Raw genomic sequence first — 22,496 nt, 5'->3', positions numbered from 1 at the left:
CAAGGGACTTGGCAACTTTTGACAGTCTCTGTCTTGAAATCATGTTAAAGAAGTGTCCTGGAAGCGAAGAGGATGAATTGTATCTGTCACATATCACAGGAGGTAAGGAGGGGTCTTACGTCAAAGTTGTTGCCACTTGAGAAGCCAGGTAGGTACCTGATGATTAAACATGCTCTCTTTCCTCTGAAACAGTTTTCTTCTAATTCTTTGCCCCTTGGAGAGCAGTAAAAATTGCAGTGGTGGGACATAAGCCAAACTGGTGTTGAAAGTGACAGCCAATACACAGGGGACTAAGGGAAAACTCCGTGACCCTCAGGTTTTCCAGAGAAAATAACCCAAAAGAGAACAGCAGAGGGGTCAGCAGAGCACTGAGCCTACCTGCTTCAACAGCAACTTGCCTCCTCAGACTTGATGGTTCAGAGAACTGACCACAGTATTTCCATTTCAAATTATTACAGAAGAAGCGATGCAGTTATATTTCTATCCATATCTACATCCATCTACATCTATATTTATATCCATTTCCCTTGCAATTTGAATGGTTAATTTAAAACAACTCCCACTCCAAAAACCTCCCCCAGAACAGGGGTCAGTTATTGCTCAAAATGCATTTCAATCAGAAGAAAGGAACACAGAAAAGAAATCTCACTCCCACCCCTCTTTCTTGATTGTAGCAGAAATAATAGAGGTTTACTTCCATCAAAGAGCCTACAGATCTGTCCTACAGCCAGCGCTGCACCTTCTCTTCTGTCGCTCCCCTTGCAGAACCAATTAGTAGATTGCTATTTGTTTTTAAATATCCTTCTTGTTTGCTTTGCTGTAAACCACATTCACAGTTTCAACACTTTCTCTATGGAAACATAGTTTGCCTCCATCCTTCTAGCAATAGCTGACTGATGAGTTGCTCAGTTAGACCTACTAAAGGTCCATTTCGGAACAGGCTGAATCTTGCTCTAATGAGTTTCATCAGTACCATGACTCTCTGGACATACCCACCTCACACTAAAACTTGGATAAACAATTCTTGAATTAGTACCCAAGTACAGTTCTGCCCAAGACTAGGTCCAGAATGAGCATAGTGATTTTATTTACCCAGGCTAAAAGCTAGTAACATGTTCACGCTGACTGTGCTTCCAGCTGCCTCGTACGGTCAGAGGACTGACCACATGAGGTCAGTCCATATGTAGGAGTAACAGTCTTGGTGTAAAGTTTTTCTGCTGATACCACCCTCTGAAGGACAGAGAGAGAAAAAGGGGCCCCTGCATGTAAACAGGTGTCAGTACTCTTGGCTGGCCATGCCCAGGATCTCACCAGTTGTCCTGTTGTCTCATTAAATTTCATTTCTAACTATTCTCCTGGATGAGGAGCTCTACTCTGTGTGGATGTGAGTGCCAACAACTGGTATCAGACCCAGGGCTGCAGGGACCTGGGTGTCCGCGGTGCCAGCAATGGAGCACCAGCACGGGTGCGACTGTGTGAGCACTAGCGAAGCGCAAGCTGGACTAGCTGGTGAGCAGGTGAACTGGTCTGGGAGGAGTCACCACAGGAGTGTATGGCCACCGCAGGGAGAAGGGGAGTCCTAGCTGATGTTCAGGGAGCTGTGTGTGCAAGACACACTGTACCAGCAACTGCAGTGGAAATGCAGCCTCAGGGGTTTGTACATCCAAGTGCCAGCACTGGGGGGACTGGGATACAGGAGCAGCTTGTGGGCATACTGAGTGTCTGAACCCAGCAGCTGCAGGGATCCACACTGGAATTTTATTTCCATTACTGAAGTATATATATACAATATATTATTTTATGTTATAGAAATACAAATTTTATAAATTTTGTTTAAAAAAATCTATTACTGGAATATTTTTTTTTTACCTGTATATATTATTTATTTATATATATATTCCAATTATGGACTTCCCTGCAATCAGCCAGAAAGAGGAACAGGATAAGGCCACTGGTGCTGTTCATTTGAACGCTGACTGCATCTGCCTGTGCTGATCTGTGTGGCCACCTGTATATATATATGTGCCTGTACATGCTGTATATGTGTGTTTGTGTGTGCAAGCCTGGGAATACACTCTAAGCCTCATTACCGGGGGCACAAAGCTGTGGTAGCCCTACTACTGTATTCAGCTCCCCCTAACATTTAATTTCTCTGGGCCCAGCCTTACTGTTTCTCCTCATATCAAAGAATCATTAAACCTTCAAGTAATCCCACTGAGTAAATTGCTAAAAAAATTCTAATAAAATCCCACAGGACATATTTCTGTGTGAGGATGGGCAGCACCATGGCAATCTAGTTAAAAACTAGGTACCCCAAAGCTCAGACTTTTCCTCAGGCATTTTTCTAGCTTTTGTTATCACAACCTTCCTTCCACCAGTCTGAGAGGAAAGAAGGTAGCGGTAGGTATTTTATTTATGAGGCAGATTTAAATCTATCTCGATCACAGTCATACTAATGGTTTTAAGAGGCAATCCTCTACTTCCAGCACTCCTCGTGCAAGTCCTAATTTTATTTTACCTTATTTTATTTAACAGTACTGTATAAGCCTGGTGTTAAACAGCAAGAGATGCATCAAGGCAGGCTCTCAGTCAGAGCATGCTCCTCCAGGACTTTGGCAGAGGGTGTCTGGGCCACTCCGCCCACTAGTCCCAATCTGTAGGCAGACCCAGGTTCCTCCTGTAACAGCTTTGGGTGACAACATACAGTGAGTTTCTCTTACAAACTCTCTAGAGTCTACAAGCTGCAGCGTTTTCACAGGCAACGTGGCACGTTCTTCACGACCCCACCAGCCGTCCCAACCAGAATTTAGTCATCCAGTGCTTGCCTTCAGCCTTCTGCCACATGAGAAATGAGACGAGGCATCCTGAGAAGCCTGACACACTACAGCTGCCAAGGCAGGCTGCGGTCTCTCGCATTAGTGGCAGATGACAGCTCACTTACTTGAACACAGACAAAGAGAATTCTGCCACAGAGCAGTTCCTGCAGGACTGGAGGGAGGAAACAGCTGTCAACTATTTCTTGGATTACAGGGATAAACGTATTTCCAGCAACAGCTTTAGGCTATGTAACTCTAAAATCCTGAATACAATTCGAGGTATTCTTGTATGAGGAGAGTGGTCAAACTAGAAGACTCTTATAGTTGAAAGCTTAAATCTTCTCTGAAACAAGAAATACACCTCCTGGCATTATTACAGAACTCAGTAAGAGCCGAAATAAACAAAAGTATCACTTTTTTAGAGAGAATACAGAGTATGCTGGAGGCTTATTGAGTTTTGCTTTATCTGGGAAAGAAACAGGAAGACACTGCCTGCTTTTGTTAAGCCCTTGAATGGATGCCTTAATATAAATTTCAGCCTCATTGAGCAGGGTACAAATTAACTATCCAAAGGGAACTATATGAGAAAAAGAAGAAGAATGAATCGACTCCACAGAGATGAAGACTAAGGCCAGACGAGGGAATAACTTTCTTTGAAGAACTAGTTTTCTCATTCTGGTACTTTAAATGATCCTGCTACATAGGAAATGCAGAAGCATTTTACAGAGTAAAAGAAGATGTAGCTTAATTTTCTCAGCAAGATATTTAATCCTGCGGATAAAAAAATAGCAAAAGAATTACTCAAATCTGGCAAGTTATGTATGGAAACAGTGCATTGAAGGCAACAAAGAGGATCCAGAAAAAGACAGGCGTTATATAATTTATGCAAGGATTTGTGTGGTTTGTTTCCAGCTATCTAAATGGGAATTCTCTGACTTTAACCTCGGGGGAAGGAGCACAAGTGATTAATACAAACAAGAAGGAAGAAGTAAGCTCAGCCAGTGAGTCACAGCCTCTATGCAAGCTTTGCCGTACATCTGCGTTTTCCCATGCTGCTCTGAACCCTTGCCTCAGACTCTTGCAACGGACAGAATGCCAAATATGAGTAGGTCAAATTGTATTTTTCCGCCCCGGGTTTCTCTTTCAACATGAAAAAGTACCCCTTAGGGACTAGAGTTGGCACTTCCAGAGGAACCGAGCAGTGTCCCTGGGTCTAAAACTCACTGCCTAAAATTTCCAGCTCCTTCAAACAGGGCCTCCAGCCCGCAGAAATGAGCTTCTGTCTTCCTGAGGCTTTGCTGGAAATTCCAGGGGTAGATGGGAATAAAGAAAGCAAGTGGTCACTTTTAATACATCCCACCTGCTGTCTCAGCAGGCTAAGGCATGAGCCCTGCCCGTTGGAGAAGGCAGGAGGGAAGAGCCTGCTGAACATCGCGCTGACTGGAGTCTCACCCCAGGCTGTCAGCCTGGCCAAAATTCAGCTCCTTGGGCATCCAAATGTTACGTGTTACACTTATGATCAGAAAATACATGGAGTATTTTTCTCTTTAAAAAGGAAGGCATGGAAAAGGGCTCAAAGCCTGCTTGCTGACAGAGCAGAAGAGACTAAATGTCTAACACATTAGCCTCTGTCACTTTGGTGTTCGCCCCCCTACCCCGTTTTTGCCCCCACAAACCGGAACTGCTGTGTAACATGCAATGACCATTTTTCCACCTTCCTCACCACAGCTGGCCTGTGGTCAGCACTCTCTGTGGCTGAGACAAACTAAGGATAAAGGTGAAGTACAGGGCACTGACAGCTTCCTTCTCTCCAGCCATGGATGTACAAGTAGCAGTCATGACAGCTCCACAGCTGGGACATATGAAGCAGCTGAGCTGCCAAGTCCTACCTCCAAAGGGACATAGCACGCTTACCGCAGACCCTTACCCCCTCCATGTCTACACATGCTCCTTGCACATGTAGATGACTGCAAACCACCATCCTGTCCCCATGAGGCCTGGGCTGGGCTGTGGGGGACACATTTTTGAAGCAGAGACAATGACAGCACTCTTGCAACCAGACGCTCTGAGCCCAAAGCACACGAGATAAGCCATTTATTCAGTGTCTGTGAGACAACAAGAGAAGAAAGCTTACCTGGTTGGTCATAGGATGCCCATGCTAGGTTTTCTCCACATTTACCATTAGCAGACTCAGAGCTGTGTTTGAGGACCCGTGTGGTAGCCAGTTCTTCTGCATACCTGGCAAAAGAATCCACACATTGAGTCACGGACCACAGCCACAGTGAGCAGAGAGGAGGAGGAGCAGGAGGAAAAGGAGGAGAAGCAAGCAAGGAATTTTGCTGGAAGATGACAGTTTAAGTCAAGTTACTCAGTTGCAAAGCCCTGAAGCCAGGGATGCTTTGAGTTTACATAGGTCTACGAGTTAGGCAAAGGGAAAGTCTAGAGGCCATTTTCCTTGTCTTTAATGAGCACACGTGTCACTGCTAAGGCGGCCCTAGAAGAAATCAAAGGGCAGATCTCCCCCCACTATGTTCTGCCCAGCACCTGGAAGTCCACCGGCCATCCTTTGCTGCAGGTGGGACAGAGAAGTACCTGCAGCAATTGTTACAGGTGTCACCTCCTGGCATTTCTAGGCCCCTCATGGGAGTAACTTAAATGTTCTTGATGAGATGGAAAAAGACCAAAGTGAGGATTCAGTCAAAGCAAGTGTAAAAAACCCCCCATCTACAAATGAAAAAAGTCAAATGCAAAACAAGAGCAATGTGCCAGGCAACAGTACGGAGAAAGGGACTACTCGGAAAATCTGAGGCAATAACTGTGTATACCAACACAGGGATAAGCAGCACTGTTTCTATAGAAGTTGACATGTGTGAGAGCGTGGGATGTATTTTATTGTCTTATGACAATAGGGTTAAGAAAAACATCATGTGTAAAACAATTATTCTCTTTATTCAACATTGGAAAGGCTTCAGTAAAGAGTGAAATTGGAAAGACCATTTGTTATTTCTCATGGCACAAGAAATAGGAGGCAACACACAGAATCATCAGGTCATAGATTTAGAAGTCAAGTAAGACAAAGCACTTTTTCCACGCTGTGCAGCAGAAGTCATTGTCACAGGATGATGCAAACATGAAAGCACATATGGGTTTGAAAAAGAGCTAGACAAATTTACAGTGGGAATCTTCAGGGATTATTAAACAACAACAACAAAAAAATGAGGATTCAACTGACTGCTTAGGAAAACCATATTTTCCAGGAGAAATCTGTAATTTCTGGGAGAAGATAACGGGGGAAGGATCACCACATTTGTTTCATCCTGCTACTCATTCTCTAATAATGAATTCCTGGCATCTGCCAGAGACAGGAAATTTGTCCAGCTGAACATTTTGGCCCAAGTTAGTACTTCAGTCATTAGGTTCTCATTTCCTTCTGTCCTAATCCTCCCACGAAAACTACAACAAAAAAAATTATTTAGCTACCTCCACTAATCTAGAAATAAAGAAACCTTGACCAGCTGTCAGCCTGCTAGATCCCAAACTAGAGGATCTCGAGATGCTCCGTCATGCCCTTTATCACTATAGTGCTGTAATTTTTCTCTTCAAGGATTCCAACATCCCAAACAAGAGGCAAGACTGGAACAAAGTACACATTGCACATGGACAAAATTGCCAAGGATTTGAGACAAAGGGTGATTAATTCGTTGTAGCTCAGGCAGTTGAAAGCATGAGATTTGCATCTGAGATCATCACCCTATGCTTCATTACAGTCAGAGATAAACAGACACCTGCTGAGGGTGACTCATCTCATGCTAAAGTAGGGATCCATAGTAATTTCATCTAACCTGTCACAATTATTGGAACTGAAAATAGTAGGAAACAGACCATTTTCAACACAGGTAGAGAAGCACAGAAAAGTACCCAGAGATACACCAAAGACATACCAACAAAGACATCAGATATACTTTAAGAAAAGACAAAGTTCTCCTTTGAATTTAAGATTATGCAAAATCTGCCTTGACAAATATGAGATTTCTTATATTTCATGTCTTTTATTCAAATGAAACCATTTCTGCTTCTTGCTATCAACCAGTTTCACCAGTCTCTGAACATGTGTCTTTTAATTCTTACAAGTTAAGTTACAGACCCCATCCAAACAAAGGTTTCCTATTGTTATTCATCACAGTGGGGAAGGTCAGCTGAGACCAGAGAGGACTGTAAGGAATTCCAGAAGGATCTAAAAATATCCAGCAAGGGCAATAGCACACTTAAGAGATAAATGTGGAGCAATGCATATTTGACAGAATAATCTGAAGTATTCCCACAAGTTCACTTGTTCAAACCAACTGTAGCACTTTGGAGACACATCAAGTGTTATTGACAAGTCAACGAAAGGTTTTCCTCATTGTGAGGCATCATGTAAAATAGAAACAAACCAACCCTTTGAAGAACAGAAGGAAAACCCCAGCAGATTACAAAGGTATGTGGATGAATCACTGGCATTCCATCTCTTAGAAATACTGTATCCAGTTATCATTGTGTCTCAAGTAAAAAAAATGTGAAAAAATAAAGACAGAATCAGATTTTGCTTGCTGCCAGAGGGCACGTCCACACTCCAGGTACATGGTGCATTGTACAGCACCACATCTGGTAGAGACCTCTGGTCTTCTCTGCATCTGTGTGACAGCACGGCACCATGCTGGGACAGTAAATCAGGTTCTGGAAAGGCTACAGCCTCTCTGGCTCCCAGACAGCTGGCATGCAGAAATCGGCATGGTTATGGTAGAAAGCCTAAAGGAAGGTGAGATCTCATGTCCGCAAGGATCAAACTGGCAACTATGTAGCTATTATGGAAAGACATTTATTTTCTGAATAGTTTAATCAGCATTTACTCCTTCAGGTATCTCCTTTGTACTGTGAGAATCAGCCTGAAAAAATTGAAGATTTTCAAATCTGCTTTGAAAAAGGTTTCTGTAAAGCGAAAGGAAATAATCTGGTTGTGATCTCTACAGCAACAAGGACAAGCAGTAATGGACTCAAATTTCTGTAAGGAAGACTTAAATCACACAGCAGGAAGATGGATCCTCTGTACATAAGACAGAAGAAGTTGTGTGGTCTTCAGCACTGGAGAAGAGGTAAGACGTCCCTCCTGATGGACTAGAGAACAACACATACTGATTTTGCTTTTGGGCAGGGAGACAGACAATTTGAAATTACTTCCTTCTGATTCCATTGATCTTAGACCAGTCATCACTTCCTACCATGAAAAAGCTTATTTTCTCCACTATTTCAGCAGCAGTCGATATTCTCCTGCAGATGACAATCTATCACCTGACAGAGGTGGTGGTGAAGCATGTTTTAGGCAACTACTCACTACAGGGGAGACACACCAGTGTAGACAGATGCAGCCCATGTCTGGAAAAGGGTGCAAGAACAATTTATACAGCTGTGACCACGGAAGTGCCCATGTGACCTGCTGGTGCTATGTGATGGAGAAAGAAAGGATGAAAAGAGTTGGGTAGGGAGACAAAAAGAGTAGAGTCCCTCCACCCAGTAAGTCTTCAGTGAATATCAGCACGTCAAAAGGCAAGTATTTTTGCAGTATGCACAGTCAAACCGAGTAGACAAAAGTGTCACAAATCTCATTATAGAAAAGAAAGGACTGAACTCACTGTTGGGCTCCTCTGTTTAACTTCTTGCAGAGTTTTAACGGGGGGACTCCGTGTTTCTTCCTGTAGTCATTGTGTGCTTTCAAGACTTCTTCAGCAAATTGTTTGGAAGCTGAAATAACATCAAAAAAATCGGAAAGGTCTGTCAAATACAGACATCAGTGAAGACAGAAAAAGCATACCCTGTAGGCTGAGAAGCTGGTGCAGGCTGGACTGAAGAACAGAAGCATACAACCCTCATTACCTGGGAGAAGGATGAAATGAACCGTTAATGCCTTCCACCCAGGAACTAACTCTAAGAGACACTTCCAGCAGGATGGTACAGACTCACTAAAGGTTGAAGAAAAATGTGAATCTTATTCTTTTCCTCAGTAGCAAGGTGATTTTGACTGACTTTCATTTTAAGCTTTCAGCACACTGCATCACCACTGCAAAGTCTCAGAGTAAGCGACAAATAGGTCCTTTGAGGAGATGCCCTAAAAATGCAAATTATTGTCACTGTATGCAATAACTTTCTGTATTAGTATTAGTCAAGACACCACCTAAAGAAAACGAAGAGACTCAAATGTTTAGAACTATGCAAGTACTTTGAAACATGCACCATTCTTTTTATTCATTATATAGTACAAATTCATAGAAATCTGTGTAATTGGTAAATATTTGAATTGCAAAGGTACTTCAAAGCTTTAAAAGAGCTTATATTTGTACCCTGGTAAACTTGGGACTTTCAGTAGCGCAAGGCAGAGGACAAGAAACAAGTCACAGTACAATTCACTTTGATGGCAATTTCATGGTACCTCCTTTTATGACTTTGCTGATTTTTCCTAAGATTCAGAGGGAAAAAAAATACTCCCTGTCATTGGTCACCTTGTGGAATTTGATGCTTCAAGAGAAATTTGGAACCTGAAACAGGATATTGGGACAGTTAGAGAGGTATGGATAGCATTTTCAAAACAGAAAGACAGTTTTCACATTCTCTATCTTGCTGAAGCTTCTGAACAGACCAAAACAGCTTTGAGTATTTACTCTGCTTTTACCATGACACGGGTTTCTGCATTTATTAATGATTCATCAGCTTCATTTCTAAATATCCTAATTAGCACAACTACCATCATTTTCCTTGTAAGACAGTTCTGAAGCCCAAACAGACCTCATGACTAGAATGTGTTTCCTGTTATTAACCTTAGATTTCTCTCACTACTCGATCCTAACAACTATAATCAATCATTCTCTCCTTTATTAGTGTATACACTATTCTGCTGTTTGCAGTGATGCACTTTCCCACAGTAGAACCGCTGGTTTGCACATACTGCTCTCATAACTTTTTCCTAAGGTGATTACCCAGCCCGTGCTCATGATTTAATCACAGAATCACAGAATCAATCACAGAATCTTTATGGTTGGAAGGGACCTTTGAGATCATTGAGTCCAACCATACAAAAAAAAAAACCAACAAAAAACCCCCAAAAAACCCCCAAAAAACCAAACCAAAAAAACCCCACACAACACCAAACACAAAACAAAACACCCAACCCAACAATCTCGGGCACTAGAGCATGCCCTGAAGTGCCACATCTTCACGTTTCTTAAATATCTCCAGGGATGGCGACTCCACCACCTCCCTGGGCAGGCTGTTCCAGTGCCTGACTACCCTCTCAGTAAAGTAATTCTTCCTGATATCTAATCTAAACCTCCCCAAGGTTTAAGCTGTTGTCAGAGTTCTCTCCAGTTTCCCCAACAGCTTTAGGATAATTCGGCAGCCTAAGGTAATCTCAATAGCCAATGCACATAGAAAGCCATTATTGTTTCATGCAGTACCTTAAACCTTTTGAACACAGTCTGCAGTCGGGTTGACCTTTTCCAGACTAAAGTGTCATTGTGGGCATGCATCTAATATATTCTCCATCAACATGTTTTCAAGCTAGATTTTTTTGGTATAAAATTGTTGGCATGAGACGGCTAAGAATTCAGAAACAGGAACCCTGTTGAGTGAAATGAGATCTGCCCACCACCTTCCTCCTCTTAGGTTTTCCTTCAGTTTTGTGTGTCACAAGTTGCATATCTTCAAACAAAACAGGTACCTCCACTCTGGTCTTTAAGCAACCCTTTTGCTAACAAACCTCTCCCATTCCTCTTATTACCATTACTCACAGCTCACTGATTCTATCAGACCAGAGTCCTAAACCTCTCATCTGCTGCATCAATTGGGGTAATGACCAATTTCTAAGGCACCTATCATAAGTTACTGAGGAAAGCAAGCCTATGACTGTGCTACCAGCAGGGAAACTTTAAGACAGCCTGCAGATCAGACAAGTTGAAATACATGGCTTTGGAAGTCTCATCATATACTCCAGGCTGCATTTTTCTGCACAAGACCACCTTAAAGCTTGTGGCTGTTATCACCTAGACTTAATATCTCATCCACTCAGCATTAAATAGTAGATAAACAACCTGACCTGCAAGTGTGAGGGTTTCTATTAAAATGATTTACTCTCAATGACAATAACAAATTCAAATTCTAAAAAAAAATGAAGTCAACTGAAATACAGGCTTTGCCAATTGTCAGTCTATACATCAACAGAAGTATTGCACAATCCAGTTCTGTACTAATACTCTGACTTACGAAGACCCACAAGACATGGACAAAACTGAGTTTCTTCTAGCCATGACAGGCACCGCTATGTTGTCCCTAGAGAACCTCCATCCTCCCCTTCCTTCAAAGGTGGCTGCTATAGAAACACTTATCTACTGTGAGTCAAGCTCATGTGCTAACCACCCTCCTCTGCATGGCTTCTCCTGTGCATGCTGATGTGTGGAGAGGGACGCCCAACTGCCAAATGTATTTCACATTTGTTTTGGAAGACGTGTTAAGTTTTTCCATTTTCCCAATGTTCCATATGCTGAGAAGCCAGACATTAAAAGTGAGAGTTAACGGGAGTTTTCAGGCTCCCACCCAAATGGGAACAGCTTCCCAAACAGCTTTGGAGACGTACTTTTTTCCCTTCATGTAGCCTGCTTAAGCTGCTAGAAAAAATTATTTCCTACTGCCAGGAAGTTAGTTTTGGTCATGAATCATTACACAGCTTAATAAGTAAAACAATTAAAGGTATTAGATACAGTTGCATGCTTCTCATTATTCAATTGTTTACCTCTATTTTGGATTCTTCTGGAACACTGGCTAAGATAGTGACAGCCCACAACAATGAATTTCCAGGCTATGATGTGGTACAGAGCACACCTTACAGTTGTTATGTTTTTGGACTTCAGTTTCACCGATCAACTTTGTGTGACCAGGAAAAGTAAGCAGAGGTAACTAGGTTGCCCTATCCCATCAGATTTGTTTTCCTGAGTATTCTATTTCTCCATTCTCTTACTGTCTATAAACAGTGCCAATCTATTAAGTCTTTCTCAATTGAAGAGCTGGTTATGCCTGAGTCCTTCCTGCCTCTTCTTTGAACCCTGTCCTCTCCTGCTCTGTTCTTCCCCTAGGTGGGACATCAAAGCAGAAGCAAGTTATCTGAACGTGCCTTCCACAGTACTAGTTGCTCTGCATCATCCTTGCAGCTGTCTTGCACTGGTCTTGCAGAGCTGCAAGACAATGTGGAGAAAGAGTAACAGTAAAATATTCCACAAAAAACCAAACATGAAACCTCTCCACTCAATACCAACATGACAGAAATGCTGTGGGCAGTCCTTAGGTCACCACTCAGGATGCACAACATTATACCAGGCATACACTTGACCAGCAAAAAAGGTGTACTTTTTTCCTGACTGTGTCCACCCCAGTGATTCAAGAAAGAGCACAGTATCAATTTCTAGAAGTATCATGGTCTTCTCAGCGTTCTCTGTCCTATTGTTTATCTTCACTGGCAATTTTGTACTTTCCATACATACTAATTGTTTCTATTTAACCTTCAGATAATTAACATATAATGCAATCAACATGCATTAATGTGCAATGCATATAATGCAATCAACAAGAAATGGACCTCATGTAGAATCCTACACAGAAGTGTACCATTACATTTGTCTCAGTCCCTCTTTGAACCATGACACAGGCCTCAACTTTTCACCCAATGTGTGCATTACAGGAGATAATGACCACACCTTTCAATTCTGTCCCAAAATAAATAATTAGAAATGTACTTATTTAATGGCTAGAGCAACATATCTGAAGAAAGCTACAAAATACACTTCAAAGGATCCACCCTTTTGGAAAGAGGTAAACACAAAAACCTGATACCAAAAGCCTTGGCAATGTGACTCATATTAACCAGAACACTGCACGTTACCTCCACACTCTTTCCTGCCCAGAATAGGGAGGGCTAGGCTTTTTTCAGTGGAGCCCAGTGACAGGACAAGAGGAAATGGGCACAAACTTGAACATAAGAAGTTCCATCAAGTGAGGAGGAACTTCTTTACTTTGAGGGTGGCAGAGCACTGGAACAGGCTGCCCAGAGAGGTGGTGGAGTCTCCGTCTCTGGAGACATTCAAAACCCTCCTGGACAAGTTCCTGTGCAACCTGCTGTGGGTGGACCTGTTTTGGCAGGGGGGGTTGGACTAGATGATCTCCAGAGGTCCCTTCCCACCCCGTATCATTCTGTGATTCTGTGAGAGAGGAACATTAGATAGCGAGGCAGAAAGAAGCCAAGCACCAGGATACACAGAGAGGACAAAAATGAGAAGTGGACAGAAAACACAAAGGTAACCCTGTAGCTGTTTAGACACAGAGTATAGCTCTGCTTTAACCCTGCAGTCCCCTACACTCTGCAGAATTGCTTTACCCTACTCTGATAGCAGCAATCGGGTATGGAATGAGACTGCAGCAAATACAACTTTTAATATGCCCAACAGCTTTGTGAAAAAAATCATTGGAGGCTTTAGGGAACTGCAAAGTAATTGTATCAAGAAGACCTTTATTACTGTCTAAGACAACTGAAGATACCTCTATTTCAACAAACTTCTCAAACTCTATTAACAGATTAGAAACAAACAAAATTCTTGAGTAAAAGACATCCCAACTTCTAATGACCACATTTTCATCTAGATCATTCTAAAAGACCCGACATATTTGTTATTAATAATTTTTATTAATAATATTTTTCCTCACCTGAAATGTTTGAATTAGAACTTGAAACTAGTCCCAGCTGAGTCTTTCACACTGAGAATAATGTTCCTTCAATGGAGAAGTGATGGGCATTTAACTACTATGAGAAATGTTAAGAGGGCTGTTACGCCTCTACTGCATTTTGACTGCACTTTGGTTTGAAGACACAAACACTCCAGGATGGGCTTATACTGGGTGGCCCCTGCAGTACCACAAGGAGTGAATAATCCATGTTTCTTTCACCATGTATTTGACAGGAACATCTTCAAAGACAGCCCATTAATGCTATTCCTAAATACGTCATTTGAGAGCGTGGATCTGACACTCCAATTCATGAATCACTTCCAGCCATAAAAACTGACTTCCTTCAATGCTAAAGTCCCCTGTAGTCTTTAGCAGAACTGTGTGAATGCTTGGAAACATACAGAAGAAATGAAATCACATACACATCCTGGAGGGAAGGAAAGATGAAAAGATACAATATTCAGAAAGCCTTATGTCCTGTGTAGGGTTTCTTTGTCTTCTTTTGCAGCAAGTTTGAACCAATAATTCAATAAAAGGGCAACATCTCCATCCCATACAATGTTGGTAGACTATTTCCCTTCCAACCTGAATTATCCTATGACCTTACTAAAAGCTAGAAGAGAAAGTATTGGTTAAAGGCATGAAAAGAATTGGGGGTTATAATTAGACATGAGTTTGAATGGGAGTAGTTTCCTGGAACTTTCTTGTGTTTATCAGGCTGCTCAAAATAGCTTTCCCTTCAGCTCAGGAGATCCCTTTTCAGGGAGGGGATTTTCTGTACGATTTTGCCTGAAATTTTCTTACACACCTGCTTATCGCTGGGGTGAGCTTCAGGACAACACTAAGATGTTTGAGGTAACTGAATCTGATGGTCAAACTCCCCACTCATTTTATTATCTGGGTTTCCTCTACAGCAAACTGGCAACTTAATAACCTTGCATTACCTGTGCCATACGATGTAACACGCTGTTTTCCCCTGTACCCCATTTGAGGCATATTGCCTGAGAATATGAAGCCACTGCTGTAATAATGTGTCAATGACATTAGTCATGTCACTATTTGATTGCAAATCCTATTCTTGCTGTAATAGACAGTGTTGATTACTTCCCCACTTAAGGCCTTTTATAAACTGTTAGGCAATTGACTGCCCTGATTAAAAAGGAACACCTGGCAAACTGGAAACCGCACAGCTCTGAGAGGCAGCAGAGCCTTCTGTGACAAAAGCAATGCTTTTTTTTTAAAAAAAGCAATGCTAATCAGCATTCTTCAGCACTGACAAAACCGGGATCTCACTTTCTTTGAAGGCAGGGGTGGGGGGAGAAGTCCTTTGCTTGCAGCCCCCCTCTCCTCCAAACAATCAGACCAACAAGCCTGTCAACAAGTAATCACAACCATGGAGTGGTCATCCTGCATAAGGTTGGAACTGACTGCTCATCATAACTCGAGAAGCCAATGTTGTCTTTGCATGAGAGACAATCAAAAGTATTATTTTTATTACTATTGTGCCATGGAGGACAACTAAATATTGTAACCATACCACACACCCACACAGACAGCCCTGGCAGACAGTTAATGTGTAAGATGTAAACCCTTTTAGAAATGCTAAGAAGACCCTCTCATTAGTAAGGCCTTGTATTCTTAAATCTAATTGCCACACAATTGCTAGAGTACATTCACTTCAAAATACAAAGCCCCATGCAACTTCCACATGTTAGAACTGATCACACTATGCAGGAGGAGAAAGTGAAGCAATCTTCTCCATTTCTTCTCTTCCTCCCTCCCCAGCATCATATCTGCTTATAGTTTCTAATTACAGTAAGCTCTGAATAAAATAAGGTGCAATTGTATTCACTAACACGTAATGACAGAAATCAGAACTTCCCTACTATCAAACCTGAGCTTCTGTCATTAGGTTGTGATTCCATCTTTTGCTTGCAGGACAACAGCAATACTCTTCAGCATGTAAAAACTCTTCTAAGCCCTCTGTAAGTCATTTGCACGTCTAACTTGAGTAATTTTTGCTGGTCACATTCATATTTTGGATGCTGCACATTCTTGTGCTCTGTGGAGGGGCAGCAATAGAGAGAACCTTGTTGGTACCCAGTGCCAAGTTCATTTTACGTAATGCTGTCTGATGCTAACCAAAGTCTTTGCAAAGTGAAGAATTTTGCATAGAAGAACTGAAGAAAGTTAGAAGAACTGTCCTGCTTCTCCTGGTATATGCTCCACCATTTTATATCTCTACTATTTATATTCTACCATTGTTTGGGGTAGTCATACCTGAACCAGCTTTCATCTCATTAGCTCCGATACCCTCCCACCTTGCTTTTCTGCCAAGGATGCCCAAGCTAGCTGGGGCAATGCTCAAAGTATGCTTATTTATGCACCTCCCTGAGGCATGGAAATACAGCCATGCACATTTCTTTTGATCACTGATGTGTAAACTCACCTATCCAGCAGCCCAGACCGGGCAGGGAGACACAGGAAGTTTCCTTTACCCATATTTACTATCAATCTCATTCTCATTCCCCCGCACAACAGGCTAAACCCCAGTTCTCATAACTCAAAATCTTGAAAAACATGGTCTTTATTTCATAGAATCATAGAACAGTTTGGGTTGAAGGGAACTTTAAAGGTCATCTAGTCCAACCTCCCTACAATGAGCAAGGACATCTTCAACTAAATCAGGTTGCTCAGAGCCCCATCCAACCTGACCTTAAATATTGCCAGTGATGGGGCGTCTACAGCCTCTCCAGGCAACCTGCTCCTGTGTTTCACCACCCTCATGATAAAAAATGTCTTCCTTATATCCAGTCTGAATATAATACATTTAAAGGATCAATAGGCCGTACACCACCCCTTGGAAGGTAAAATTCCACCTAAACCCTGAAATCTTTAACAATCTTGATTTCAATGTTCCTTCTGCAGCTCCTGTTGCTTACACACTTGCCCAGTGCTTGGAAGCCAAAGGAAAAAAAGAGACTGGAGTATATACAAGGAATGTACATGCATGCCCACACCCAGGGATTGCAGTTCCTTTGCATTTCTTCAGAAAGCCAGTGTCACACCTACAACATTGTGCCATGGAAATCCCCTCCTGTGACCTGCCATGGGGGCAGTTCAGGGGAATATCGTCCTCACAGTCGTAAGTCCTCATACAGTGGAGCTGTAGAAGCTACAGAAGAACTATTGAAGTCTGAACATCAGGAAACACTTCTTCATTGTTAGGGCGATGGAGCACTGGCACAGGTTGTCCAGAGGTACTGTGGAGTCTCCAACCCTGGAGATACTCAGAAGCCACCTGAACACGGTCCTGGGCAACCAGCTCGAGATGGTCCTGGCTGAGCAGGGGTGTTGGACCAGACGACTTCTGGAGTTCCTTTCCCACTTCAACCAGTTTGTGATTCCAAGCAGAGAGGTCTATTTTAGTAATAGGTCTTTGTAAGGGAAAACTCATGAACAGGTTATACCCTACTACAGTTCACCCCAAATCACTTTTTGAGGATCACTTATTAAGTGCCCAACACATACCAATGGCCCACAGAATTTACAAGTGTGACAAACAATCACATAGGGTATAATTAAGCACGTATTCAATAACTTCTTAACATCTGCCTATTGCAAACTATCATCAGAGCTGTATCATGGAAAACAGTCCCCCTTCTCCCCCATATTTACATTTACACCAGGGCATGGAGACTTCAGCAACACACGCAACCCCATTTCAGCTTTGTGACACACAGGTGTATATGTGGGCACAGCCCTCACAATCTACATTAGAAGATGGCTTCCAAACACTGCACTTACAATGGTGGCACAGCAAAGCTTCAGAAGGACAATTAACTTAACATTTCATGCAGTGCTGCAAGGATCATGCTTAAAGCTGAGACCAGGCAAAGCCCACATGATTTCTGTTCAAAGCAGAGATTCACTCTAGTAACTCAGTTCAGTCAACATTAAATGATAATATATAATGTTTGTTGTGGCCTTAAACAGGCCCATATTGCCTTCCTCCGTGACACCCCAGACTACTATCATCTCCTCATATTTGCTTGCACAGAAGCCAGTTCTAAACCAGAGCTGTTGGCCACCCACTTGGCCTCACTCGCCTTTCTCTGCAGGGCCACCCAGCACAGCTCTGGCAGAGCTGCTGTTCAGACCTTCAAAGACTGGGCAGAACTTGCTTACATCTGCCTGTAAAAACATAACCTAGATATGTTCCAGCTAATCTTTCGGAGAACAACATGGCCTCTACCAAAACAGCGATCTGAAATAGCCTTCTGGTCTGTTGAGATATATAATAAGCAACAAAGCAGTTAGCATCAAGACACTCATTTTCTCATACTTTTTGCTCTTGCACATAGAGCAGCAACTAAGGTAAATTTGAATCTGGACAAGACAGATACTATCAACTGCACTGATAGAAAACTAAGGGTTTGAATGTTTTCACTGAATTCCAGTAATAACAGCTTTCTTCCTGCTAGTTTTTGGGGTTTTTTTTGCTGTTTGGTGGTTTTTTTTTGACAACGATTTCTTGGAAGATTCAGAAGGGAGAGCTGAGCTCTTTGATGTGCAGCGCTCTGGCATGGGAAGCCTTGTAGGCATCTCAGTTACTAAAGACCATCACATTCCGTGTTAGTCTTTGTGAGCCCTTCATACTTGTTTTGGTCTTTATCTGCCTTGAGCATGAGGAGTTAAGGCCATTAATCTCACAGTCAAGAGGAGTAACCACTGTTGCACAGGGTGGCTGCTGCATTCTCCTCCTCTCCCCTGCTGAAACCCTGATGGTTCAACAGACAGGTAAAAACTGGGCCCAGTATACTGTTTGCCAAGGTCTGATGACGTCCTGGCAGATTTTCTCTATTTGCCATTTACTGAACTTGAACTAAGGAATCAGTATCTTCTACATACAAAACTGGACAAGTGTGGGGTTTAAACTGAATTAAATTCATGTTTGAAAGGCCCTTTTCCCACCACACCTCCAGTTGATTTCTGGTGTAAAGAAAAACAGCCAGTAACTGGTATTAACAATGAGTTCTGCAAATGCCCTGCTGTTACCAAACACAAATGCTCGGTTGCTCGCAGTTGAGACTAATTAATTTCCTCTCTCCCCACCAGTCCTGTAAAACCAGCCAGCACTAAATGCATTGTCATTTGGGCAGCTTGCGAAAATCACATTTCTCAGAAAGCAAACAGGTCACTTCTCTAGGATGCTTGTACTTTTGTTGTGACCTGCTGTGGCTGTCTCCTACCAAGATGCTAAAGTACAAGTTTGCACTTCAGATCTGCTGAAGATGGAGCTTGCTCCACAGAAAACATGACAGTCCTTTTTACTGTGCTCCAAAGGTGCATCTTAAGAGTTAAAACAGCACATGCTTCTAAGAAAGATTAAAAACAACACGGAAAACTACACCCAGTTTGGTTTCTGTCTCTTTTCTTTTTGTCAAAGCCCCTTTTTGGTCCTTATTTTTGTACTGACTCAACAAGCAGTACAGTGGGTAACTCCCAGCTCTTTCTCTGGAGTCCCACCCACATTTGCAGAAGGGGAAAAAAAAGGAAAGAAAACCAAACACTGTAAAAAGATAGCCAATATTTACTGAGCCCGTCCTTGTCTTTGCCTGACAGCCTCGGTACCCCCTAGCCAAAAGTCGCAGCGCGATTCCCCTGCCAACCCCTCCGCCTATTTTTCAGGGAGCAAGCGGGGCGAGCTCCCTTCCCCCACCAGGCAGGGCTGGAGGGGAAGCGGAAGAAATGAGACTTTTAGCAGCCTTTTTCTGCCGCCATCCCAGCCTTTTCGGAGACACCCACCCCGCAGCAGAAACCCCCAGCGCTCCAGAGCGGAGGAGTGGATCTGGCAGCCAGCTGCTTCCCCGAGCATCGCCAGCAGCTGCTGGTATGGATATCCCCTCTGGGGCGAGGGCTGCCCACAGGACCCTGGCCTCCAGCCCCCACAGCTGCAGGGGGTCAGAGCCCAGCCGACACGGCAGGCTGAGCAACAGGGCAACAAAGAGCAGCCAGCTCACCCCAGCCTCATTTCCTGCAGAAAATACTCACCCCAGTCTTTTGGGTTTGGGCTGTGTGGGGAGGGGAATCTGCACCACCCGCTCATCCAAGTGGTGTCCGGAAAGAGAAGACCCGGGGGGAAAGCAGAGGGGGTCCCCGTGTTTGGCTTAAGTATTTGCAGGTGTTACTGTTGTCCTGTTGCACATTCTATCTTTTTTAAAGTACATCTTTATGGCCATGGGAGGTGTTTTTGTAAAGCTGATGAGGTAGTTTCAGTATGATTTCGGTTTCAGCAGCCTGCAGCTTCCAAGGAAGAAAGCTGAGTCAGAGGTACCGGCCTCTTCCAACACTCAGCTCTACTCAGTGAAGCAAAACCAATGGTCAGTCTCTAGCTCTGTTACTTGCAAAGAACATTGCTTCACATATCATCCAACAGCTAGTAACAACACACTACTAGGCAGCTTTGATCAAAGAACTGAGATTTTCAACAGCAGGATTTCTTTGCCTGGGGATACTTAGACCTCAAGATATATTTACCAAAGATAAAAAGTTTAAGAAACTGCTCTGAAGAAGTTTATTCTAAAACAGTGACCCCACTTTACATGAATTAGAGCATCTTTAAATATATGCCTTCAGGTAGTCTCTGCCTTAATCTTTCTGACCCAGGAGAGGAGTGAGCACTCCGTTTCGAGATTGGACAGATCCCAACCTGTTACTTTTCCACACATCCCAGTATAGAGAAACCTGTCTGCATCACGTCCTCAAGAGTACTACAGCAGGAACATGAGGTATTTTACACAAAACACAGAGGAAGCTGTACTCTGTAAAATAGCTGCACTTGCCCATTCAAAGGCAAACCACTCTGAATGATCTCAGACAGGAATTTAAAGACTTCAGTGCACTGGAAAGGGCAGATGGGATTAGTCAATAAACCAATTGTCAAGACAGCATCTTAGTTTTATGATTCATCTAAAAATATTGCACACAGCTCAAAGACAGTAACCTGGACCCAGTTTACCATTGGTTTAAAAAGCATGACAGAAGTGACAAAATATTTTTAAACTGCACTTATATCTCAAGCTCTATTTGTATAACTACTTAGGGATGCAAACATTACCCAAGGCTTGGCAAAAGGAGTTTCTGTTCTGTCATTGCTCCTAAGTGTGGAACGACCAACTAATGTGCAGTGATAAATATGCAGGAAATAACAAAGACAGTAATTGCCTTATGACTGTATTAGCAATTTGCAAACAGAAACTGTGCATGTATTAAAATAAGAGGAGATTTCATCATTTTGGGACTGGGAGGTGCACAGTGAAATATCTCTATTGCTTTTGCTCTATTGGCTTTGCTAAAGTAATGCACAGTTCCTAGACTTACCTGGTATTTGTACGTTTTATGCTATTAACCAGGAAGTGCTGAACTTGACACTTCTGAGTAACTACAGTTGTTTAAATTGCTGTTAAGGTTATTTACTAAACCCTAATCCACTTGAAAACTTATGCAGCTTCCAGGACATGGGGCCAAAACCACCCACTGTTATATGATTATGGTGCTTCGCCTGGACTGGGTGTCACACCAGTAAGCCCTTTACAGTCACATCTGCAGACAGCTCTGATCTCATCTAGGATGCTGACCTTTAAAAAAAGAAAAAGGAAAAAACCTCAACACACCCATGCTGAGGCCCATTAAAGCGTTACCCGCACAGAGACTGTCCTCAAGGTTCTCTGGAAGAGGCCTGTGGTTTTGAGTGAATCAAGTACTAGGTTTTGCTGAGTGTGTCCTATACGTGCTGTTTACACACAGGACAGACAGACAATATGCCGCCAGGCTCTGATTTGTCAGAGAAATAACGTCCTAACCACAAGAACAAAAATAAACCATCCCGTTTCACAGCCGTTTCAGAAGATCAGCACAGAGTTTTGTTCATGACTCTAACAGGACAAAGATACAGAAAACCCTGGGCATGAGATCTCTCCTCTTAAGGTCTCTGGCTTCTTGGCAGCTTCAGAGGAGTCTCCCCCAGCCAAGACTCTCAGGGCAGGGCACACAGACAGCCAGCAGCAGTGGGGAAAGGACCAGCCAGCGGCAGTGAGAGGCTTCACAAGGCTATCCTCAGTCAAACGGTAACCAAATCTTAAATCTAAATCCTCACGACAGGAGGGGTGATAAAAAGCTTCCCCCCCCCTCAAAGCATCCTGCTGCCCATCTGCAAGGCAAGTAAGTTTTGTCAGACAGGCAGACACAAGATAATTTTAAAGCTACAAGGCTTATAATTATTTCATACTATCAGTTACATGGAAGCTGTATATAAAATACAACTACCTCTGCATTGTACAGGTTGGGGAGGGGGGGTCGTTTTTCTTGCTCTTTTAATCTAACTCTGTGTTGGTGAGAAAGCTCCTCCCCGGCTGTACCATGCACAAATGAAAGCAGCTTTCTCCGAGGAAAGCCACTAACGCTTCAGCAATGCTCTCCGAGCACAAAACCAGGCACGGATATTGTAAGAATACACAGCCAACTGCACAAAGGCATTTGCTCACCTGATTTTCCCATGATCAAGTGCTGTTGGTTTTTTTTTTTTAATTTCACCTGATGCCTCCTCTCTTCACTGAGTTTCGCTGCTAAGTGCCGGGGACGAAGTGTTGGCAATTTCCACGCAACTTCTTTAGTCGCCTGCGACCGCTGCTGGAGAAAACTCAGCAGCATGAACCCGTTACCGCCCCTTCTTCAGCGCTGGAGTAAGCCTGCCCATGCCTTATAAGGCATAGGGGACACCGCTTTTTTTTCTTAAAAAGATCCTGTTTAGGGTCAGGAGCTATTTATCCTCCACAGTAACCAAGCAGCTCCAAAACACCATATGGTTTCACATACCGATTT

General features: G+C 42.9%; 1 protein-coding gene across 1 annotated transcript in view; it reads right to left on the bottom strand.

The window, feature by feature from the left end:
- GLIPR2 (GLI pathogenesis related 2) overlaps positions 1-22,496 on the bottom strand; it is a 28,183-nt gene extending 5,687 nt beyond the window's left edge. Inside the window, exons 1-3 of the mRNA XM_074146664.1 lie at positions 22,160-22,496; positions 8,486-8,594; positions 4,951-5,054 (exon numbers count right to left, since the gene is read on the bottom strand). Of these exons, the coding sequence (XP_074002765.1) occupies positions 4,951-5,054; positions 8,486-8,594; positions 22,160-22,325 (379 nt within the window). The 5' untranslated portion in view covers positions 22,326-22,496. The remainder of the gene's footprint in view (positions 1-4,950; positions 5,055-8,485; positions 8,595-22,159) is intronic.

The sequence above is a fragment of the Numenius arquata genome, chromosome 4 (genome assembly GCF_964106895.1).
Source record: "Numenius arquata chromosome 4, bNumArq3.hap1.1, whole genome shotgun sequence".
Classification (NCBI taxonomy): domain Eukaryota; kingdom Metazoa; phylum Chordata; class Aves; order Charadriiformes; family Scolopacidae; genus Numenius; species Numenius arquata.
This window is presented reverse-complemented; position numbering and strand designations above follow the sequence as displayed.